Here is a 20,147-nt window from a genome sequence, read left to right as displayed (position 1 = left end):
CTTGAGGACAACCCAGCCTGTCGAACAGAGGGAACGTTCTGCGGCTGCGACCTGGTTGTCTTTGATTGTGAGAGAGGAAGTGACACGAACGGAGGCTTTATGCAATATACCTCAATATTGATTGGACTACGCTGGAGCCACCTTATCACAGCGCAACGAGGGCAGGAGGGTTGAACTGATATTTGATCGAGATGAAACTAACATGCATCAATGATTCAAGACCTCGAACTTATCCCGTACACACATACGATCTCATCTATCTATGATAATCTACTCAAAACTATTCATGCTTTTACAACTGCCGTCCTTCTCACAAGCCCCTCAGTGGCTCTAGCATTTGTCTCTTCAGCGGCTGTGTCAAAGACTTTCGGTTTAACATCCTGGTTCTGCCCGTCACCGGCGTTTATCTCTTCGCTGATCTGTTGAAGTTGCTCAGGCGTGATTCCATACTTAACCGCCAACAGCTCTTGCATCTTATCACTTTCCGCCATCCATTCGGGACTATGACCCTCGACAAGTTCTGCTCCCGACGATTGGGCATCCCTATTCAGCCATTCGACGGTGTCTTTGACGTAACTTCTTTCTCCATCTCTATTGAGAAGATGACTGAATTTCCCCTCGCCTTTCTCCTTGACCAGCTGAGCGTAATTTGCCCATCTTGTCGGTTCATCTGGCAATTTCGCTTTTCCGGAGAGAACTCGAGCGATGGAAATGGACTGATACTCGAAGAAAGAGAACGCAGAAGTGTTCACGCTTAGTCCGATGAAGGTAAGGGTCGGATCTGGGATGTAGAAGACATCTCGCCACAGATTGAGTACGCCAGTACCGTCTGTGACTAGAGGATGATCTTTTGCGCTCTTCGAGCGGGCTCCTTGATAATCTTGATGGTAGCTCGGTAAGAAGGGGAAGGAGTATTGGTATCTATGTATTACAATTTCAGTCATCGTCGTCACATAAGCTGCTACTTTGCTTACCCAGTGGCGAAGATGACATCGCTGATACCTTTTAATATCCTTCCATCAGTGAGTTCGACTTCTGCTTCTTCGATAGGCTGACCAGGCCTTGGAGGGATAAATCGGTGTATTTCAGATACTGCTTCGGCGTTATTTGGCACCATGAACCTCTGCAATTTGCGCTGTCGCTGATACGCCGGTGGTCCCCTAAGCTTGTTCCTGCCCACCATGTATGTCCTTGCGATGTATGGATCGAGATCTCGAGCGATGTCGGTCCCACTAGTACCGATGCCGACTAGCAAAACCGTCTAAAGGGAGTATCAGCTAAAGAAGTGTGCCCGAAAGTGTCAGATATCACTGACTTTGCCCTTGTATGGTTCTGGTACTCGGTAGCCTTGCGAATGTATCACATGCTCAGGCCAGGTGGCTGCCCAAGCATCTACTCCTGAAAAGGGTGGAATGTATGGAGCATTGTAATGACCGGTAGCCACAACGACAGCATCGAATTCCTGTAACCTCGTCAGTTCTCAGAACCGCGAAGTGCGTTATAGGTAAGGGACTTACTTCGGACCACTGTTCCTCACGAGCTTTCTCATCTCCTTCATCCACGACCTTTCGCAAGTCTAACCTCCACTTATGGTCCACCTTTTCCGCTCTTTCCACTCTGGTATTATACGAAGCCACCTTATCCAGACCGAAATGCTTGGCGTAATCATGTACATAATCCGCCAGGAATTCATGGGACACATTTCGTGCTGTTCCGTCGGGATATGGAAAGTCTTTGAACTGATATGAGGTCAGCTAGAATGTCCTGACAATGTCAAAGGATGCCACTTACAGCCATAGTCGTTGTGGGTACGTTGTTCGTCAAATTCCAATAACAAGGATTTGGCGGATTGAAGTGTTCTCGCTCTTTACGATCTGGATCTTCGTATACCCCGCTTTCCCTTAGGACCGGAGTGAATGCACCTACTGAAGGGGGTGGAGTAGGTACAGATAGCGGCAACGATGCGGCAGGTCTCCAATTCCATATGCCACCGGATTGAGACTGTCTTTCGAACAATCGCACCTTCAAACCGGCATCTTGTAGGTGCCTTGCCGCGGGAGTACCAGTAGGACCGGAACCTATGACAGCGACCGTCCGTATCGATCGGTCGAATTCGTGTGTCTGGGAATGTGCTGATTCAAGCTTCACCGTCATTTTGTGGATCGTACGCATGCAATGGCGGGACTTTCTATGATTGATAGCAGGAGAGATATGATGCCCCCCATTGTAGGCTACTTCTTCAGATTCTTGGGATATTAATAAAAATACTGTGAAAGTGCATCACCTAATCAGTTCGGTTAACAATCAGTTCGCAACATGTGTAGCTGTATACAACAAGCATCACGCCATATACAGTGCCAGTGAATATCCGAGTCCAAGATCTTAGTTCACTTTGAATCCAGGAACGAGAGAGACCAAAGATTTGCAAATCGATAGATAACACGGTCAAATCCGATCGTGTGTGAGATGACGCCAGAACTCATCATCCAAGGTCGGCTGTAAGACAACCATTCCTCGACGACTACACGATACTCAACAACAAAGCGCCTGTAAACCTGTGCTTCCAAAAGGACCCATGAATGTGTAAGCATGACCGGGGAATCTCGGAGTGGACACAGGTACGCTATCACACCATATTGCACTTGGCATCGCGGATTCTGGATATCATTCACGTAAAAAGGTTGCGGTCTATTTTTTCCTTATGTTGGCATTTTGAGCAGGAAACACTCTTTGGAAAGAGACATAAGACTATTGTACTAAACAATGACCATTAAGCCTCAACCTCAAGCGGACAATCTCAAAGTCGCCGTCATCGGTACTGGACCAGGTGGTCTTGCAGCCATCATCAATCTCCTCAGATTACCTTTCGTAGAGCTCAGCGCGTATGATCAAGCGTCCGAGCTGAGGGAAGTTGGTGCTGTAAGTGAATCCACGATCCTCAGAATTAGCTTCCTAACGACCGTGAGCAGGGTATCAGTATCAATGAGAATACCTGGAGACATCTCAAACTCCTGGGAGCTGCCGAGGCGATCGAGCAGTATACCGTCAGAGGAGATGGCTCGAAGATCGATACGGAACAACGTAATGGATCGACCGGAGAATTGATATCTCGACGTTATCAGAAAGGTAAGCTTGTCTATGAAGACCGGATTGACCAGTGCTGCATCGCTCACTACTTTACCTCTGTATAGTGGACCCCGAGGCGGCTCCTCGATCGCGTATAGAACGATACAAGCTCCAAAAAGCCCTGTTAGGGCAAGTCCCAACCGGCTTTATTCAGCTATCGAAGAAACTTGCGAAAATCGTAGAATCACCTAAAGGGATCGAACTGAATTTCCAGGACGGTACCGCTGCTGGTCCCTTTGATCTTCTAGTAGGGGCAGACGGTATTCGATCAGTAAGTCCCCGTGTGGATGCATTCGATCAAGCTGACTCTTGAGCAGGTGGTTCGTCAACATGCTTTTCCAGAACACAAGTTGAGCTATACCGGCAAAGTCGCCTACAGGACTTTGATTCCGCAATCTGCTGTCGCCCACATCTCCAACATCCCCCAATCGGCATGTTTCTGGCATACTAGGAATACGCATGTATACACTGATCCACTGGATAATGGGTTGTTCGAAATTGCCACGAGGGCTGATGAGCCAGAGGAGGATATCAAGAAAGTCAGCTGGGGTCAGAAGGTCGGAAGAGAGCAGGTCATACGCCACTATGATGTGAGTCCCCCGTTCATCAAGTAAAAATCAATATCCTGAAAGGGTAGCTAAAGCAGAGGGTGGGCGATGGTAGAACTACTGCGAGACCATTCGTCAGATTTTAGCTGCGCCGGACGAATGGCTTGAATTTGCGATGTTTGGAGGCCCAAGACTTGAGTCGGTCATTTCCAACGGCCGTATAGCGTTATTGGGTGATGCTTCACATCGTAAGCCATACTCTCCTCCAGTAATACTTTAAGTACACCTTCTAACGCACGCTTCACCCTGTTCAGCTCTGTCCGGGGCGTTTGGCTCCGGCGCAGCATTCGCATTCGAAGATGCCTATGTTCTAGCTCAGGCACTTCTGTACACCCACGAGAGGAAGAAACCCGTCTCGGGGGCTTTGAAGCTGTATGACGATGTCAGATCTCCCCATTACAAAGGCTTGGTAAGTCATACTGTACACTCGGACTGTGGTCAGACCGTGGCTGAGCATTTTTTGTAGTATAAAATTTTAAATGACTTCGGGTCGAATGCCAAAGAGCTCGAGGCTATATCACCTCCACTGGAGGAGAACGACTATATAAATGAGAGGACAAGGAGGAATTGGTCCGCTGAGAATCAATGGATATACAAATACGATGTGAGTTGTCGCATTATGGGTTAAAGGCTTGACGTACACAGTGAAGATGCTGATGAAAACTACAGATGACAAAAGTCTGGAAGGAGTATGTTCATCTTGCGGATGCAGAGGGAGATCTTGCAGCTCTCACGTTGCAAAGGAACAAGGAGGCTGATCAGAAGAGGGTACCTGTCATCGAAGTTGAGGCGTGATGTCACCTAGACCACGGCCTTGTAAACATCGTTTGACCATTATAGATGTTCCACCTTATATTTTTGGGTTTCCTGCTATCTGTAACTCATGCACGCCATAACGCAGCTAGCTCAATAAACCCTATTCATGTCTGGAGAAAACCCTCAGACGATTATATACTCGATAAAATCTTTCATCCATATTTTGCTCCTATGAGAGGTATGAACTAAGTGATATAACGGAAACTCGGGTTTTTATCCCCCAAATCATCTAGTGAGTCGATCGAATCCTCCAGATTCTCCTGTACGACCGGTACCGTCCCTCGATTCTTGTTTTGAATGCCCAAGAAAAGCGAGTTCATGATTGCCAGAACGACGATTGAGATGCTCAGACCTAGAGCTGTCCATGTGGCCTTTTTGTATCGTGGTGCGTCGGTTGTAGGGAATAACCATCTAGGGCATATAAGGGAAATCGTCAGCTTCCCATTGAATGGGACTGTTCTGTTTTCTTTCTGAGACGCCAAGGAGGACAACTCACGTTGAGAGTATACCACCCGAATTGGTGGATATGAACCCAAAGGCAATACCGGTTACTCTCGTGTAGTATGGTGCAAGATTGTTAGGCATCCAGGTAGACAACAGCGGAGCCATCGTATACGCCCCGATGACTTGGAGGAACAATGATCCATAGAGAGTATGGTGATCCGTAGAGCCTAGGAACATCGCATATCCGATGATGGAGATGATACTGGCTCCCACAATGAATGTCCCTCTATGTCGGAGACGGTCGCTTAGGTAACACGCTACTACAGCTACAAAAGCCGAGCAGGCATAGGGGGGAACAGAGTGGAGTTGGATGGATATGCCTTTGTAGCCTAATCCTTGAACAATGGCTGCGAGTAATGTCAGCAAAGTCACATCCCGCTGGCCGTTGGAAAGAGACGGTCAGGAATGACTCACTCGGTGCAAAGTATGCTAAGGAGTATAGGGTAACTGGGAAAAGGGCAGAAGTATTAGCATAAGTCGTAACATGGTTATCTGAGGATAACTTGGATAGACAGAGCTCACCTCCATTACCAAAAAACATGGCAAATACCATCCACAACTGAGGTGACTTCATAGCTCGTACCATATGTCTGAACGAGAATTTCTCATGGATAGCGGTAGCTCCTCCATCAATCTCATGGGCCAACATCAAAGCATTACGTTCTTCAATTGTGAGGTATCGAGCAGTTGAGAGGTCACGAGGAAGAATGAAGAATGTGATGGCTCCGCATACGACGGTCAACAAACCTTCCCTGTGATATACAATCTGTCAGTTCTGGACGACGCCCGTATCGCTATACCGCGAGTGACAGGTGACATGTTGAGATGGAATGTAGAACAAAGACAATTCACGTACAAGATGAAAATCCACTGCCAGCCTCTTTTCCCCGATACGCCCTCCATGTTCAAGATTGCTGATGCTAGTAATCCTGAGAAAGCCCCTGCTAGGGAAGTAGCAGAGAAGAAGAATGCCAATCGTTTACCTAAGACTTGTCGGTGATAGAAGGATGACAAATAGGTGACCAAGCCCTGTAGGTATTCACGCGTAAGTCATATTCGACTGTATGCTTGAAGGGTAGTGAAGAATGTAGAGTAGTACTCACAGGTAGGATAGCACCTTCTGTCAAACCCAAGAAGAATCTAGCTGCTATCAACCCTCCGTAACTATGCACGAATCCTTGAAAGAGCGTAACCAATCCCCAGGAGACGACTAAAGTAGGGATAAGGATATGTGGACCACTACGACGCCATACCCTGTGTCAGCAAACACCTTGCATAGATGTTGAATTGATAGTGGAAGGGACGTACACTTTCTTCATAGCCAGCGTAAGAGGCAATTCCGCGACGATATAGGGAACATACGTGACCGTCAACGCGATCGAGTATTGACGGTTGGTCAATTTCAGGTCCGTCTGTAGACCAGCAGCTTTGGCATTTCCAATATTACTTCTATCGAGGAAATTGAGGAAGTACGCGATAGTAGCTATAGGCAAAAGGAAGAGATCCAATTTGCGCAGTGCTGAACTCAGAGCCTTGGGGCTGACTTGTCGATCTACTTGGACGTCTTGGGCTTTGTTGTCCGGCGGGACATCTACAGGGACGTCCATTTTGAGGGCTCACAATGAGAGTAGACTGTAAGAGGGAACGATCAAAGGAGAAGAAAGAGGAAACCTATCGTTCTTCAACTTGTACAGTCAAATCACGACAACTCTGTCGGTCCGTCCAACCCCAACACGACTCGGTCTAATATTGTTTTTTGGTTGAGCGCTGCTCTTTTGGTTTTTTGGTTTTTTTCTCGCTGAGCAGCATTCCGGTTAAGCTTAATATTCGTTTTCTTGTGGATGGGGCTCTTCGGGATTACCTGTCCGGTCCGATCTTCGCCAAAAGGTAAAATGGCGCTAAAGGGGTCCTTTGGTCGCATGAGGGCCACATGGCAGGAGTCGACCCAGTCGATGTATTTGAGCAGAAAGCTTAGTTGGATTGTTTGGCATAATGCATGAAGATAGTATAATGTCCAGATAGATCATACCGTATCATATCATTTTCAAATCATATTCAGAACGGTTCAATCCATCATCAGACGATTGGGATCCATTCTTAGACCGATTGTTGTCTCCTCTTATAAGCTCTCGCAGAGGGTTGTACGGCCCTGTCATTCCTATAAATCTGATAGTTGGACGAGGTGCCATCACATACGGTTTCCTGGGTGATATCGTAGAACACAAATGGTGAGCAGATACATCGGACCTGCGAAAGCGTTTCCTCGTGGGTGATAGCTATCCATCGATGTGTCGAGCAAGCTTCGATACATTCCGGGTAGGTATTGACGAGTTGGTCGTATACTACCAAATCGGGATTGAGGGACGAATAACATCCTTGGAAAGTGACAGGGGTGTCGATGAGGGTTGCCTGAGATGTCAAATCAGCAATGTCCGGCACCGGCATGTGTTACAACACTTTTATTGACTCAAGGCATAATCGTTATCATTCTCGCAATCCTCGGTAGTACTTGGACCGTCATACTCGTTATTATCTGGTACGTTGTTAGTACATAAACAATGGGTGGATATCTCCGCCCCGATCTCGATGACAGGGGAGAAGTAGGAATAGGTGGTTGGGGAGAATCCGAAGTCTGGGAGGGTTCTGCATTCGCCCTGTCGTCGTTGGCAAACCAAATCAGCTCGACTGGCTTTGGCCAAGAGTGATCTTGGGAAAGTGATTATCACATACCGCACATCCTGCTGCGGTCCATGTGTTGGAGCTTGAAATGGAGATACCAGATATGGGTTCGGGGGGGATGGCATAACATCCTATCCAAGCGGTATTTTGGGCTAGGGAGGGTGTGGCAATGGCGAAGAGAGACAGAAGGGAAATGCCGGATGATTTGAGCATTCTGAGAGATGTGTTGGGAAGTCTGAGATAATAGGGACCACAAGGGAATCGACTGAGACTAATTCTAGTGATTGTTCTATATACCTACTGGGAAGATCTATGATTAGCATTCACACGGGCGGAGAAGAGGATCTTACTGTTGAGCCTCGAGGCATCAAGGCGGTGCGATACTGGAATTCATGGTGGGTAGATCTTTGATGATTGATACGAGACCCCAGAGTGATCTGCCTGATTCATCTTGCTGATCTGGAGGCTATGCTGGAACAAGGGAGCTGGAAGATCATTCCACTCCTAGTAGTCATATGATGTATTATTCCATCCTCATGCTCATGCTCTCGGGCAGGCGAATCACCATGCCGGATTTTCCACAACCTTATATGGCTATAATACAGCTTGAATGATGAGCCGATATGCATTTCACTTTCTGTTTTGTTCTCATCCAATCTCTCGAAGCTCTGCAAGGACATCATGTATTTCCTGGTCGCGCTTGCTTGCCTCCTCTGTGGACCGATCCAGCTCATTGCAGCTCAAAGTCCCGTCAACCTCGGTTGTTTCACGCTCCCATCATCTGGTCCGCCTCCGGGTGATCTCCTGCCCACCCCCGCAAGAGATGATATCGACTGCGCAGTGAGTGTATGATCAGTCCATCAATATCACAGTCATCTTACTCAGCACGCATATCATAACTTGTGAAAGTGTATGCGATTCCAAGGACGCTGATGAGAGTACCTACTGTGCTATTCGAAAAAGAGACAATGCGATACCCCTACACCAAACCATGATAAATGGTATGGCTTCTTCCTGCCCAACTCGATGATATCCATCAACTGTTATTGCTCGGCCATCCCACCTCCCAATAAGGATTATACGGCGTGCGAGGATGGTAATGTATACGAAGTAAGTTCCGCTTAGCGCCTATCTTTAAACAGACAGCGAACCCGAGTGAAGGTGATTGATGACTTGTTGATATGGTTATTAGGCCTGGCAAGCCGAATCAGTATTCACCTTCGTCAACTGCTTCTCCTCCGTCTGCGCAGCAAACTTCCAAGAGTTCTACGTAGACACGTTCGACCAATGCATCGGCGAGTGTTTCTCGAACAACTGGATCATCACCGATATCGCCTCCAACGGTCGGATCCACTGTAGATGTGGTGGATCATATGAGATCCCACCGTACAACCCTGATAATACTGTGACATGTGACAACACACCGAACAATTGGAGGGTGTATAGGTACTTTGGTATTGGACCGAGTGCACTTGCCAAAAGGAGGCCCAGGTCATTGGGGAGAAGACAAAATGCTGGGATTTGTCCGCAGGGATTGACGGCTTGTAAGACGCCCAACGGGGAGGGAGACGGTTACGAGGTGGGTCCATCGTCTAGAAGATCTCTGTACCTTGGGATTGGAAAGTTTGAGCTACAGGGGAGATCATAGTGCATCGATACTGATGTGGATGTCGACTCGTGTGGTGGGTGTATCCATGGACAATACGTCCAAGATGGATGTGCGCCAACCAATAACACGTTCGCATCTGGTCAAGAGTGAGTGCATCCATCTATCGAAGGAGGATATTGCCTCGAGGCTGATCAACTGGAAACCGAATTGAATCAGCTGTAATGCTCTTCCTGGGGTCCTTCCTCCCGCGACTGATTGTGTTGGTGGTCGTTGTATAGCATACAAGTGTGATCCCGCTGGGTATGAGCTGCGGAATGATACTTGCGTATGGGTTGGGGCTGAGAATGAGTGAATGAGTGAATCACTGTGATAAAAGTACGAAATCATAGTTGACGCACCCACTATGCAACATGTCATGTCATGTTACGATTTGTAATTGAGGACCAGGTTTTTAATAGGATCTAATTTGATGCCGCTAATGAATATTACACAAACTACAAACCATGATATCCCACGGTTGCATTTAACGCGTTTTCTCAGTAGTAAGCCACGCGTAGGAGCGTGTTCAACATTAACCATCAACCATCATTCATGCAACTTGAGACTTTTTCAACCTTCTTCATTTCTCAGTCTCTCTCTCTTCTTCATCTTATACGTCAAATAGTCCTCTCCCTCAGCCTAGCCTCGCCAAGAAAACTCAGAGGAAAGATGTCTACCGTCACTTTCGAGAACAGTGAGTTACTGATTCAGCAACCCGGTCTGAGCGAGAGGAAATCGTCACGATGAAGACAGCTTACAGCTGACCCATCCTTATCCCACTTTTGCAGTCTTCCATGGGGACGGTCCCGATATAGGAAGTGAGTACAGCTTAGTTCTTAGACTCATACATATGGAAAACGCTAGTCTGAAGCTGATGGCTTGTAATACTCTCTTTTCACCACAGAGCTACGATTCAACGCCGCTGGTTTCGGTTGGAAGACCTATACAAGCGAAGATACACCTACGACTTATAATGGTCATGATGTCAGACATGCTACCTGGCTCAGGTCAGTTGAGGTGATCACTCGTACTGTACGAGAGTCTGAGCTGACCAGATGACCCATCTACAGAGTCGCTCGTAATTTTCAGCTCAGATTGGCTATGCGTCAAGCGGAGAAGCCTAGAATCACCTTCGATGGATTCAAGAGAGATGTGAGTGGCGACGATGTCCCTTAAAAGGAGAGAGGAGGAACCTTTTTCTGATAGCATCATACGTTAGGATCACGATAAAGTCAAGAGAACACTGGATGAATACTTCAACATCAAGATGGAAACTAGGGACACGAGCTTGAAAGGTTGGAATTGGGGTAAAGCCCAGGTGCAAGGTCGGTTGAAAGACTTCAGATATCGAGATATAGAGCTGATCGTAGCTGCTAATCGTCATAGGCAACGACATCACCTTCCAGATCCAAGGCAAAACGACATTCGAGATCCCTCTATCTACCGTTGGCAACTCCAACATCGCAGGAAAAAACGAAGTAGCTTTAGAATTCAACCCTCCCCCTCCGTTCCCCCATGATCCCAAAGATCTATCCAAGAGAGTCCCAGATGAATTGGTAGAGATGAGATTTTACATTCCTGGAAAGAGTATGAAATCAAAGGGGAGTGATGCGGGTTCAGATGGGGAGGAAACGGATTTGGACGAGGATGGAAATGAAGTCTCAGCAGCGGATGCTTTCCACAATATGATCAAGGAGAAGGCGGACATAGGTGCTGTGGTAGGGGATAGTATCGTTGTGTTTGAGGACATCCTGGTTCTTACTCCAAGGTGAGTGAAAGCTTCTGGTTCAAATCGCCTATTATCATATCCCCACCTTCTCTTGTACTTTCTGTGCCCAAGACACCTCTGATATGTGGTTGTTTCGTATCTGGTTTAACTGATCATTCACCCCACCCACAGAGGTCGATTCTCCCTCGAATTCTACCCCGACTCCCTCCGATTACTAGGTAAATCGACAGATTACCGAGTCCCATTCACCTCTATCCACCGTATATTCCTTCTTCCCAAACTCGACGATCTCCATGTCCAGCTTGTACTCGGTCTCGATCCACCCATCAGACAAGGTGCAACCAGATATCCCTTCTTAGTAGCTCAATGGCCAAAGGATGAGGAGGTAGATGCAGAACTCAACTTATCTGAGTGAGTACCCTCGTTCCTCACGTTCCTCAATATACACGAGAGTTCTGCTAACCATGACTCTTCGTCCATAGCGAGGAACTAGCCAAATATCCCGATTTACAACGTAAATACGAAGCACCCACTTTCCAAGTGATCTCCCGAGTACTCAAAGCTCTGACTGGCAAGAAGGTTACTCCACCGGGAACATTCAGGACAGCTCAAGGGTTGAATGGGTTAAAAGCAAATGTAAAAGCTGTCCAAGGAGAGTTGTACTTCTTAGAAAAAGGTTTGATCTTCATTGCCAAACAACCTATTTTGATCGATTTCTCAAAGACCGAAAGTATCTCTTTCTCACGGTGAGTCATCTTCACTCGCAATTCGGTTACATGAATTGTAAAGCAAGGACGGACTCTGACGGACCAATGTCTTCCTTTCAGTGTTGGAGGAGGTATCGCATCAGCCAAAACATTCGATATGCGAGTTGTGTCCAAGACTGAAGTGGCCGATCACGTCTTTACGGCGATAAGTAAAGAAGAAGTTCAACCTATCAGCGCGTTCTTGAAACAGAAGAACATCAAATTGCTGAATGAGATGGAAGAGACCGTGATGGATATCGATGAGCCTTTGAGTGATGAAGATGAGGAGATGGAGTCGATCGCTTCGGAGGATGAAGATTCAGGAAAGAAGGGGAAGAAGAACGATAAGGGGAAGAAGGCCAAGCCTGCGGTGCAGGATGATGATGATGAGTCCGGTGAGTCTTCACTTCACTTTCCTCCTGTGTCACTCGACGGCAACAGTCATTTTGGGCTCAGTTCATACGATCGAAGCATTTCGAACCATTTGCTGATATACTCTCAATCACGTAGATGACGAGGACTTCCAATCTGAATCATCAGATGGCGGATCACCCTCAGAGTCTGATTCTGATGACGAAGATAGTGGTATGGCATCCGATGCTAGTGATCCAATGATGGAGGAGTTGCAAAGGAAACAAGCCAAGAGAGCTAAGAAGGAGAGTGGAAACAGCAGTGATGCGGAGAAACCCAAAGCTAAGAAGGCTAAGAAGGGTGATTAGGGAGTGGCTTTCGATCGAGAAGGCAAACGTGATATTGTAGTTGAAGCCGGCGCAGGGCCTTAGTCTTAGGGAGAAGAGACCATACCATAGTCATTTGGAGAGGATATATAGCCGAGATCATGTATTCCTGTATTATTATCATCATTATCATCGGGTATCTGTTCATGAAGCGATGGTTGCATGATAGTTCATACACGGCGTGTGTGATATGATGCCACTATTATAGAAAGTATTGTAGAAGAGCTCAAATGGACCAAGGTGCTCTGAAAAATCCATGTGTTTATCGTAAAGTATATAAATCACTATAATAATACTTTGTACTATCTACTATCTAAATCGCCGCCCTCTTCGATCTCGCCCTGATACCAGCCCCGTACTTTGCAAAAGCGAATGGAATCAGCGCCATGATGATAGCCGCTGCACCGAGTATACTGGCAGCAGGACCATTCCCGATCTTCCTAAACATGATAGAGATGAACAGTGGCATGGCAGCACCAGCGGCAGATCGTACAACCGTCTTGGCAGCAAGGGCGGAAGCGACGTAGTCAGGGAACGCTTCGATAAGGTACGCGTTGGCAGAGAAATAGACCAGGACCATCCCGAAACCGAATGGAATCCCGGCAGAACAGGGTCCAACCCATGATCCACCACCCGGCGCGACATAGGGAGGGGCTGTCCATCCGAAGATGAATAGCGAGAGCGGCACGAACGGACCACCGATCAACATCCCCGGTAGACGATCTTCGGGGGTGACTGCGTCTCCTTTGGCGGCGTACTTCTTCTCCAACCAGGGAGTTACGAAGAGTGCGAGACCGACGCCGAAGAAGACGGGGATAAAGGTCAGACCGGTCTTGGCGTCGTCCCAGCCGTAATCTTCGCCGAAGACTACGGGGAAAGCGAAGAAGAAGGCGTAGAGGAGACCGTACACTAGAGAGATGTATAGTGACATTAGGAGTAGGATGGGTTCGGTAGCGAGCATTTCTAGTAGCAGAACAACAGAACAGTCAGTATGGATGAGCACAATCTGGTCTTGAAGGGAGTTTTATGGAGGTGATGTGTACGCGAACTCACCAAATGGCCGGATCAGAGTCTCAATGACGATTTCACCCAAGGGCTTTCTGAACAGCTCTTGCTCGGTGACATAGGAATCGTCGCAGAAATCTTGTCTGTATTTCTTGGCTCGTTTCTTCAATAAGGCAGGAGCGAACGTCTCAGGTATAGTAAGGGAAGCAGCCCATCTATAAGCAAATAATCAAAACCTCAATCAGTATGCTTGTTTCTTTGTTGCTCGTACATACATTTCTACGTGATAGGAAAGGAGTAGGGCAAGAAGGCAAAAGTGTCACTCACACAACACCAGCAGAGATCATATTGACCCAATACAACCATCTCCAACCCGCATATTTCCCAATATATCCACCAATCAGGGGACCGATGACGGGCCCGGTATAGGGCGCAGCAGCGAAGATGGCGATGGCGAAACCTCGTTCCTCGGGACCCCAGATATCAGCGATGGTCCCTCCTGCGAGGGTGAGGGGCGCAGAACCGAAGAAACCACAGATGAATCGCGAGGCGAGGAGACAGCCGATGTTGGGTGCGAGGGCACAGGGGATGTTGAAGATGATGTAGACGAAGGTGGGGACGGCCCATAGGAGTCTACGACCTAGGAGCTCGGATAGGGGGGACCATAGTAGTGGACCGGTACTGATTCACCCATGGCTTGTCAGTAGATGAGCTAGATGTAGCACGAAGTGAGGAGAGTGGGCATGGGGAAGATAGTAAGGTGGGAAGGACATGAGATGTAGATGGGAGAAAATCAAATTCAGATTCGGATCGGACTTACCCGAAACCACAGACAGTCAATGTAACAGTCAAAGCGATAACTTCACTCGATACACCGAAATATTCCTCTTGATCCTTGAAATCACCAGTCACAATAGCAGAGGACAAAGCTACCTGGATGACTCCACAGGATACGATGGCGGTAATCACTGAGAAGGAGAACAAGGTCAGCACAAGTCGGAAAGATACGTCGACACGGAGATGAGATTAGTGGATATTGAGGCTAGTCAGATGATCACGCGCCATGGTGAAACTAGCGGTGGAGGTGGTCGGATGGATCCCATCCCATTCACAACAAATGAACCAGAGGAAGACTTTCTCTTGCTCGGTTTCAGTTGGACTGTGGGAATATTGATTCTCATGGACCAAGAGCAAGTGTGAAAGAGTACTCACGCCATCGCTTGAACGTAGACCAATTCCTTGGATTCTCAGGATCATTCTCCAACCAAGTGACCAATTTCTTATTCTTCAAACTGTCCGCTCCCTTCTCCGTATCATGCAGTACGAATCTATCGCCGTGTAAAGTGGATAGTCTAGATTGCACAGGACGCAGACCATTATCGGGATCATCCATGGGTATGAAACCCTCTCTCGTCTCCGTACGATACTCATCGGTTATACCACCCCGACTGATATCGGTGGTCAAGTATGGGAAAGAGAGATCAGGGGCATGACGTCGGGAAGCGGTGGTGCCGCTGGTGACTGTTCTACCTAGGGGTGCGCCCTCGGTAATTTCATTTCGGGAGTGTCGAGAGTTACCAGTGGGTATACGACCGAGAGGGTGGTGCACAGTGTTGTGGTCGTGGTAGTGTGGTGCTGAGATTGAGATGGCTCGGTTGACTCGTGGTGATTTGGGTGATGATGGGGTGTGTTGTTCGGGTTGTTGAGATGTTGATGGGACAGGTTCACCTGCTGCTAAGGTAGCAGTAGATGAGGGATTGGATGAGGAGGACATGATAGTCGTTGTTTCCTATTGTTCTATCACGATCTAAATTGGGTTTGTTTGTTATTTGTGGTGTTTTCACGTTGGTCAATGATTTGATATGAGTATATCAACAGTGTCTAATCAAATAATATCGAACAAAGGGGAAATGCATACTCTCTCACTCTCAGACCTCACACTTATATACACAGTCGATCCATCGGTTGGATGATGAGAACAAACGAAAATGAACAAATCTAGTACCAAACTTAGCAAACTTAGTGAGATATACCGTCTTTCATCGCGGCCGATCCCAACAATCCTACCTCTAGTACAAGCCAAGTAGAATAACCTTTCAAAGCCACTTTCGACTTTTGTTGAATATCAGATCTACATTCCTTCTGGATGATGGCATTTCCGATTGCGGCCGATGAGATACCACGTGGCAATTCAGGGTCTAAATCAAGATTCCGCGGAAACTAACGGACTGTGGTTGTTTCTCTTCCTACGCCGTCATTGAGCCAGTGATATGCATGTATGAGATGATCTATGACACAGAAGCTTTCGACTGGGGTCCAACGCTTGGGAACTTGCTTGCAGCAGACCGATCATCAGATGATCATAAGTTACAAGTATTCCCGACTATCTTCCTCTTCTCTACAGCGCAGTTTACCATCAGCTTGAAATCTGTTGCTGAGGGTGAAGTAGGAACACTAGTAAAATAAGCTTACCTCCTTGTTACATCCGCGATGTCGTAAGAGATCGAAAGGAAAGCCCTTTTATGGTTCATGCGGCTTACGCTGGTTCTTGCAAACGAGGATTGGAGCCCGAATATAGTAACGAACAGATATCGCATCATGACACAGATCGCTCATGGCATCGCTGGCATGAGTGATTGAGCGGGAGGACCTGATCTTTTCATGATTTCGTTCCTTTGTCATCAGACTTCACAAAGGATGGGGCAGAGTTATATGGCTGACTCGCTGGCTGGACCTTTCCTTTGAGCCTCTTGCGTTGTGCTTCACACTCAGACACTTCATTTCGTCTGTCTTTGAGGCCCTATGCAAATTATAAACTGTGGTGCGATAGATCTTACTTAGACAATTGACTAGGTATAGTCTGAGCTCTAACGTAACAATCAGAATGAGCTCTAGTGGAACAGGGACCACGCTGAGCGAGGTGAACTTACAAGCCTTCTTGACTGGTAAGGTTGAGAAATTGCAAGCGCCAAGGACGATCTACTACATGAGCCAAGGCACTTTGTAAGCGGCTTCCTATGAAGCCAGGGACATGTCCTACTTGTCAAGCGACAACGCCCGCGAGAAAATGCACCAATATCGGTTTCAAGGCATCGAGCCAGCATGGGGGCCATCAGAATGGCTCACCACGGCCGATGTGAAGAGAGACGGCACGGACGGGGAGATATCTAGAGCTCATGATATGCTCATGAAGATCGGTAGCAAAGACGGCCTTCGATGCATCCGGCACGATACCCTGGGTCTGGGAGGGCAAGAAGAATGGATCGATTTCGTGGAAGTTGATCGCGAAGACCGACAATTTACCCGATCTTGATACTGCCGAAGCTGGCAGTGTCATCGTCTCGTGGAAGTCATCTTCGAACTCTCATGCCAGTTCCCCAAAGGGGTTACTCACATGCGGGGACCTCGAGATGTTGTCCGATAACCCACCAGAAGAAAGCGTGTGTCGGCTCTCCAACCCAATGTGGACGGAGATCCTCTCAGATGTCAGAACAAAATCCTCCAAGCTTTCTGATGAAAATGCCACTCCTCAAAGCTCCTGTTCTCAGAGAACTTTGAGGCCAGCCTTCAAGCAAGCACGCGCAGGTGGATCGGCATCGAAATCCAAAGTCGTCTCTTGACCCGAAGGCTTGAGGGACCCGGAGCCCAGGGCGGGAAAAGGAGGTGCACGTCGTTCCAAGCCATCTCTGGAAGATTTTGGAAAGACCTCGAAAGACGATACTTTGTCTAATTGTTACTCTATGCTTGGGATAGATAACCCCACCGTGGAATAGCTTGATTGATTCCTGCGGGTCCGTACATCATCACGTCTCGAGGGCTTTGTGTTGTTGCCACTTTGACCTGACTGCGCCTGTACCTTCGAGCAAATTCGAGTCTTCTCATTTGACCTCCGATGAAAGGATGGTTTGACAGATGGAATCTGTGCAGTATGTCCCTAGTCCCCGCCGAGTGCTTTGCACCGCTCTCTTACGAACATATAGATAGGTATTCTATTTGACTCGATGTATTCATTTCTGCAACCCCCTTGACCACCATCAGACAATTATTTGACGCTTCTATTGAAATTGATATCGCTTCGAAGACCTCGATCGTTCTTGATGACCAGCGCCAGCTCATCGAAGGGCACACCCACCAGCTCAGAGGGGGCAACATCTACTCGTAAGAAGCATGGACCGAGAGTGCGACTACGAAAGATATACAATCAAGCTCGTAAAGAGTTAAATCGGTCGTACCGATCTGGAATGATCAGTACGGCGACCGACGAAGGTTACAACAGCATGCTATCTTCAATCACCTCGCTGAGAAACGAGAGGCGACGGACCTGTGAGCTAGGTAAGACGCGAAAAGCACTTTTCGAAACCCTGGCCCATCTTGAGGGGACCGACCTGAAATCAACACAGAAAAGTTATTACGACGTCAGGAGGGAAGATGGGATGTTACGTCCCGAGGAGGCAACCCAGAATTCAGAGTTGCTGAAAGCTTGGAGGGATAGTACAGCCGATGATAGAATGAACAGATGGACCAAAAACGATTGGGATCGACAGACGACAGATCTGAACAGGGAGTGTAATAAATCGAAAAGGAAAAATGCTATTCTGATGGACGACATCACAAGGCTGCGAAGCCTCATGTCTGACCGAGGAGAGAACACAAGTACCGGTAACACTACTGACGCAGGACTGTCGAGTCTGGAGGCATCCTCGGCCGATACTTTGAAACGAATACGAGCTAAGCAAGCTGGGTGGAAACCGCCTAAGAACCCAAATGAGGTGGAGCTAACCGACAGCTCTTTGTCCATAGAGCTTTCTTTACAGAAGTCGGAAACTGACTCTTTGAATCAAAGTGGATCTGCAAAGGGATGAATGGGCAGCTTGAGGCTGGATCATTTATCTGAGAATTATTGGAGACTTTGCGGGCTTTGGACTCATTTTTGTAGCTTGTCAAGCAGGTCTAATGTATGACTCAAATGGCACATCCGTTATATTTGTATTCCGAAAAACATTTTGAAAGGGAGAGATCGTATGCAGAGATAGAATAGCAACTTGCGCTCCTTTGATGTGAAGTCGAAATGATGATTTTTGGATGAAGGCTCTTCCTTTGTCGGACAGGACGAAGTCAACTCTCATCACAGTCGATGTCTAAATGTCTAAATAGCCCATCATGATTTTCCATTTGACCGGATACAGTGCACGCCAACCAATGCTACGCAGATGGCCTATTCAGACAGTTCATCAGATATAATGGAATTCCGCCGATGTGTCCCCAACTCCCGCCCTAGACTCAAGAAAGTTATCGGACAACTGTCGCTGGCGGGTACAGAGGAAGTAGACCGTGACAATTTCAAGCGAATATGCGCGAAGTTACTCCACGAGAGACAAGAGCAAAACCGACTGGGGAAGGATAGGGCAGCTACTATGAGGGAATTGGCATTGCAAGAAGATTACGATATTAGATTACTCAGGATCGACTTTCTGGATCATAGAAAACGACAAGGGCGGAAGTCTCCATTCCGGTCTTATGGAGATGACAGATTACTCGTTGATGTCCCCAGCGGCCAAAATCATAAGAGGAACAGGTGGAACGATCGCATCTGGTGTGTCCAGAAAGAAGTGGACAATCTCGTTAGAGGTAATCAGAATCTAATGGAAGACATCAATATCTTAAGTAGTATGCTGAAGGCGAGGTGCGGAAGATCTGCAAATCATCAGGTCAACAGGGAACGGTCACCTCCCAGCGACAGTTGGGCATGGCTGCAAAGAATTCGAAAGTTGAGGAGCAAGCGCTTGAAAGTGCGTGAAGCTGAGAGGAATGTGGAATATCGCTGGACCTCTTGGGACCAGGGGGACGAGATGGGGGAGCAGGGAAGTGATTGTGACACTACGGCAGGGCCCATCACAATCGGCTTCAAATAACGGGATGATTGTCGAATAACACGGCGGGGGTTGGGAGTCTTCAACTCACTGGAGATACTTCAAGGACGTGCTATTGATTTGGCTCAGAAGTTTCTCGTGATGCTCGTAGTCCTGGAAGACATCCGTAAGTGTACGACAAGCTGCATGCGACGATCCGAAATCTATCAAGTGGCCGGCCGAACACACTTCGGTTTTCGATTAAAGCAAGAACACGCCCAAAAGTCAAGACAATCCGAAATAAGAGACACCATGCCAGAAACGCGCTTACGTGAGGTCAAGCACGCGTTTTGCGGTAACTGGAATGAACATGAATCATTTTAACCTTTCTGGGCATGAACGCGCCTCTTGCCCTTCGGGTGAACATTTCTTCTTTCTTCGCGCCACTCTATTCAACCCTGACCCAGAAACCTCTCCCTTCCTCTCGTCGTTGATAATCCGGTCGATCCTGAAAACCCTTGTCACGCATATTGACATACCTCAATCCATGATATCCGTAGCGAAGGTTGATTTTCATGTCTAGCAGAGTTCCTGGGGAGATATGCGGTCGATCAGAGGAAGCCTGAATTCTCTGCACTTGACTTCGCGTCAATGGCGTAGGCTCGGTGTTATCCGTATGCTCTGCCTACAGCCTATACTT

General features: G+C 47.6%; 10 protein-coding genes across 10 annotated transcripts; 6 read left to right on the top strand and 4 right to left on the bottom strand.

Annotated features, from left to right (window-relative positions):
- Positions 1–284: 284 nt before the first annotated feature.
- I302_103181 (uncharacterized protein) lies at positions 285–2,154 on the bottom strand (the record flags this gene model as incomplete). Its single annotated transcript, XM_019188552.1, has 5 exons — positions 285–921; positions 975–1,261; positions 1,316–1,462; positions 1,518–1,739; positions 1,792–2,154. 5 exons carry the CDS (start codon positions 2,152–2,154, stop codon positions 285–287), a joined length of 1,656 nt encoding a protein of 551 aa, XP_019048114.1.
- A 609-nt stretch (positions 2,155–2,763) lies between these two features.
- I302_103180 (uncharacterized protein) lies at positions 2,764–4,529 on the top strand (the record flags this gene model as incomplete). Its single annotated transcript, XM_019188551.1, has 8 exons — positions 2,764–2,919; positions 2,970–3,126; positions 3,192–3,397; positions 3,444–3,716; positions 3,790–3,922; positions 3,989–4,143; positions 4,201–4,338; positions 4,404–4,529. 8 exons carry the CDS (start codon positions 2,764–2,766, stop codon positions 4,527–4,529), a joined length of 1,344 nt encoding a protein of 447 aa, XP_019048113.1.
- A 206-nt stretch (positions 4,530–4,735) lies between these two features.
- On the bottom strand, positions 4,736–6,661 carry I302_103179 (uncharacterized protein; the record flags this gene model as incomplete). The annotated part of the gene is made up of 7 exons (XM_019188550.1): positions 4,736–4,961; positions 5,047–5,401; positions 5,469–5,501; positions 5,577–5,806; positions 5,911–6,083; positions 6,158–6,293; positions 6,363–6,661. 7 exons carry the CDS (start codon positions 6,659–6,661, stop codon positions 4,736–4,738), a joined length of 1,452 nt encoding a protein of 483 aa, XP_019048112.1.
- Positions 6,662–7,151: 490 nt separating this feature from the next.
- Positions 7,152–7,946, bottom strand: I302_103178 (uncharacterized protein; the record flags this gene model as incomplete). Its single annotated transcript, XM_065869630.1, has 3 exons — positions 7,152–7,463; positions 7,529–7,708; positions 7,785–7,946. The coding sequence occupies 3 exons, from the start codon at positions 7,944–7,946 to the stop codon at positions 7,152–7,154; spliced, it is 654 nt and encodes a 217-aa protein (XP_065725702.1).
- Positions 7,947–8,414: 468 nt separating this feature from the next.
- I302_103177 (uncharacterized protein) lies at positions 8,415–9,381 on the top strand (the record flags this gene model as incomplete). Its single annotated transcript, XM_019188548.1, has 3 exons — positions 8,415–8,573; positions 8,697–8,843; positions 8,926–9,381. 3 exons carry the CDS (start codon positions 8,415–8,417, stop codon positions 9,379–9,381), a joined length of 762 nt encoding a protein of 253 aa, XP_019048110.1.
- A 669-nt stretch (positions 9,382–10,050) lies between these two features.
- Positions 10,051–12,575, top strand: I302_103176 (FACT complex subunit POB3; the record flags this gene model as incomplete). The annotated part of the gene is made up of 10 exons (XM_019188547.1): positions 10,051–10,075; positions 10,170–10,199; positions 10,286–10,388; positions 10,452–10,533; positions 10,601–10,706; positions 10,768–11,149; positions 11,282–11,521; positions 11,593–11,856; positions 11,938–12,251; positions 12,367–12,575. The coding sequence occupies 10 exons, from the start codon at positions 10,051–10,053 to the stop codon at positions 12,573–12,575; spliced, it is 1,755 nt and encodes a 584-aa protein (XP_019048109.1).
- A 331-nt stretch (positions 12,576–12,906) lies between these two features.
- On the bottom strand, positions 12,907–15,372 carry I302_103175 (uncharacterized protein; the record flags this gene model as incomplete). Its single annotated transcript, XM_019188546.1, has 5 exons — positions 12,907–13,556; positions 13,647–13,813; positions 13,926–14,279; positions 14,419–14,566; positions 14,811–15,372. 5 exons carry the CDS (start codon positions 15,370–15,372, stop codon positions 12,907–12,909), a joined length of 1,881 nt encoding a protein of 626 aa, XP_019048108.1.
- A 1,110-nt stretch (positions 15,373–16,482) lies between these two features.
- Positions 16,483–17,218, top strand: I302_103174 (uncharacterized protein; the record flags this gene model as incomplete). Its single annotated transcript, XM_019188545.1, has 2 exons — positions 16,483–16,601; positions 16,792–17,218. The coding sequence occupies 2 exons, from the start codon at positions 16,483–16,485 to the stop codon at positions 17,216–17,218; spliced, it is 546 nt and encodes a 181-aa protein (XP_019048107.1).
- A 657-nt stretch (positions 17,219–17,875) lies between these two features.
- I302_103173 (uncharacterized protein) lies at positions 17,876–18,460 on the top strand (the record flags this gene model as incomplete). Its single annotated transcript, XM_019188544.1, has 1 exon — positions 17,876–18,460. The coding sequence occupies one exon, from the start codon at positions 17,876–17,878 to the stop codon at positions 18,458–18,460; it is 585 nt and encodes a 194-aa protein (XP_019048106.1).
- A 378-nt stretch (positions 18,461–18,838) lies between these two features.
- I302_103172 (uncharacterized protein) lies at positions 18,839–19,510 on the top strand (the record flags this gene model as incomplete). Its single annotated transcript, XM_019188543.1, has 1 exon — positions 18,839–19,510. One exon carries the CDS (start codon positions 18,839–18,841, stop codon positions 19,508–19,510), a length of 672 nt encoding a protein of 223 aa, XP_019048105.1.
- Between the last annotated feature and the right edge of the window lie 637 nt (positions 19,511–20,147).

The sequence above is a fragment of the Kwoniella bestiolae genome, chromosome 2 (genome assembly GCF_000512585.2).
Source record: "Kwoniella bestiolae CBS 10118 chromosome 2, complete sequence".
Lineage (NCBI taxonomy): Eukaryota > Fungi > Basidiomycota > Tremellomycetes > Tremellales > Cryptococcaceae > Kwoniella > Kwoniella bestiolae.
Note: the sequence above shows the minus strand (reverse complement) of the source record. Positions and strands in the feature narration are given on the sequence as shown.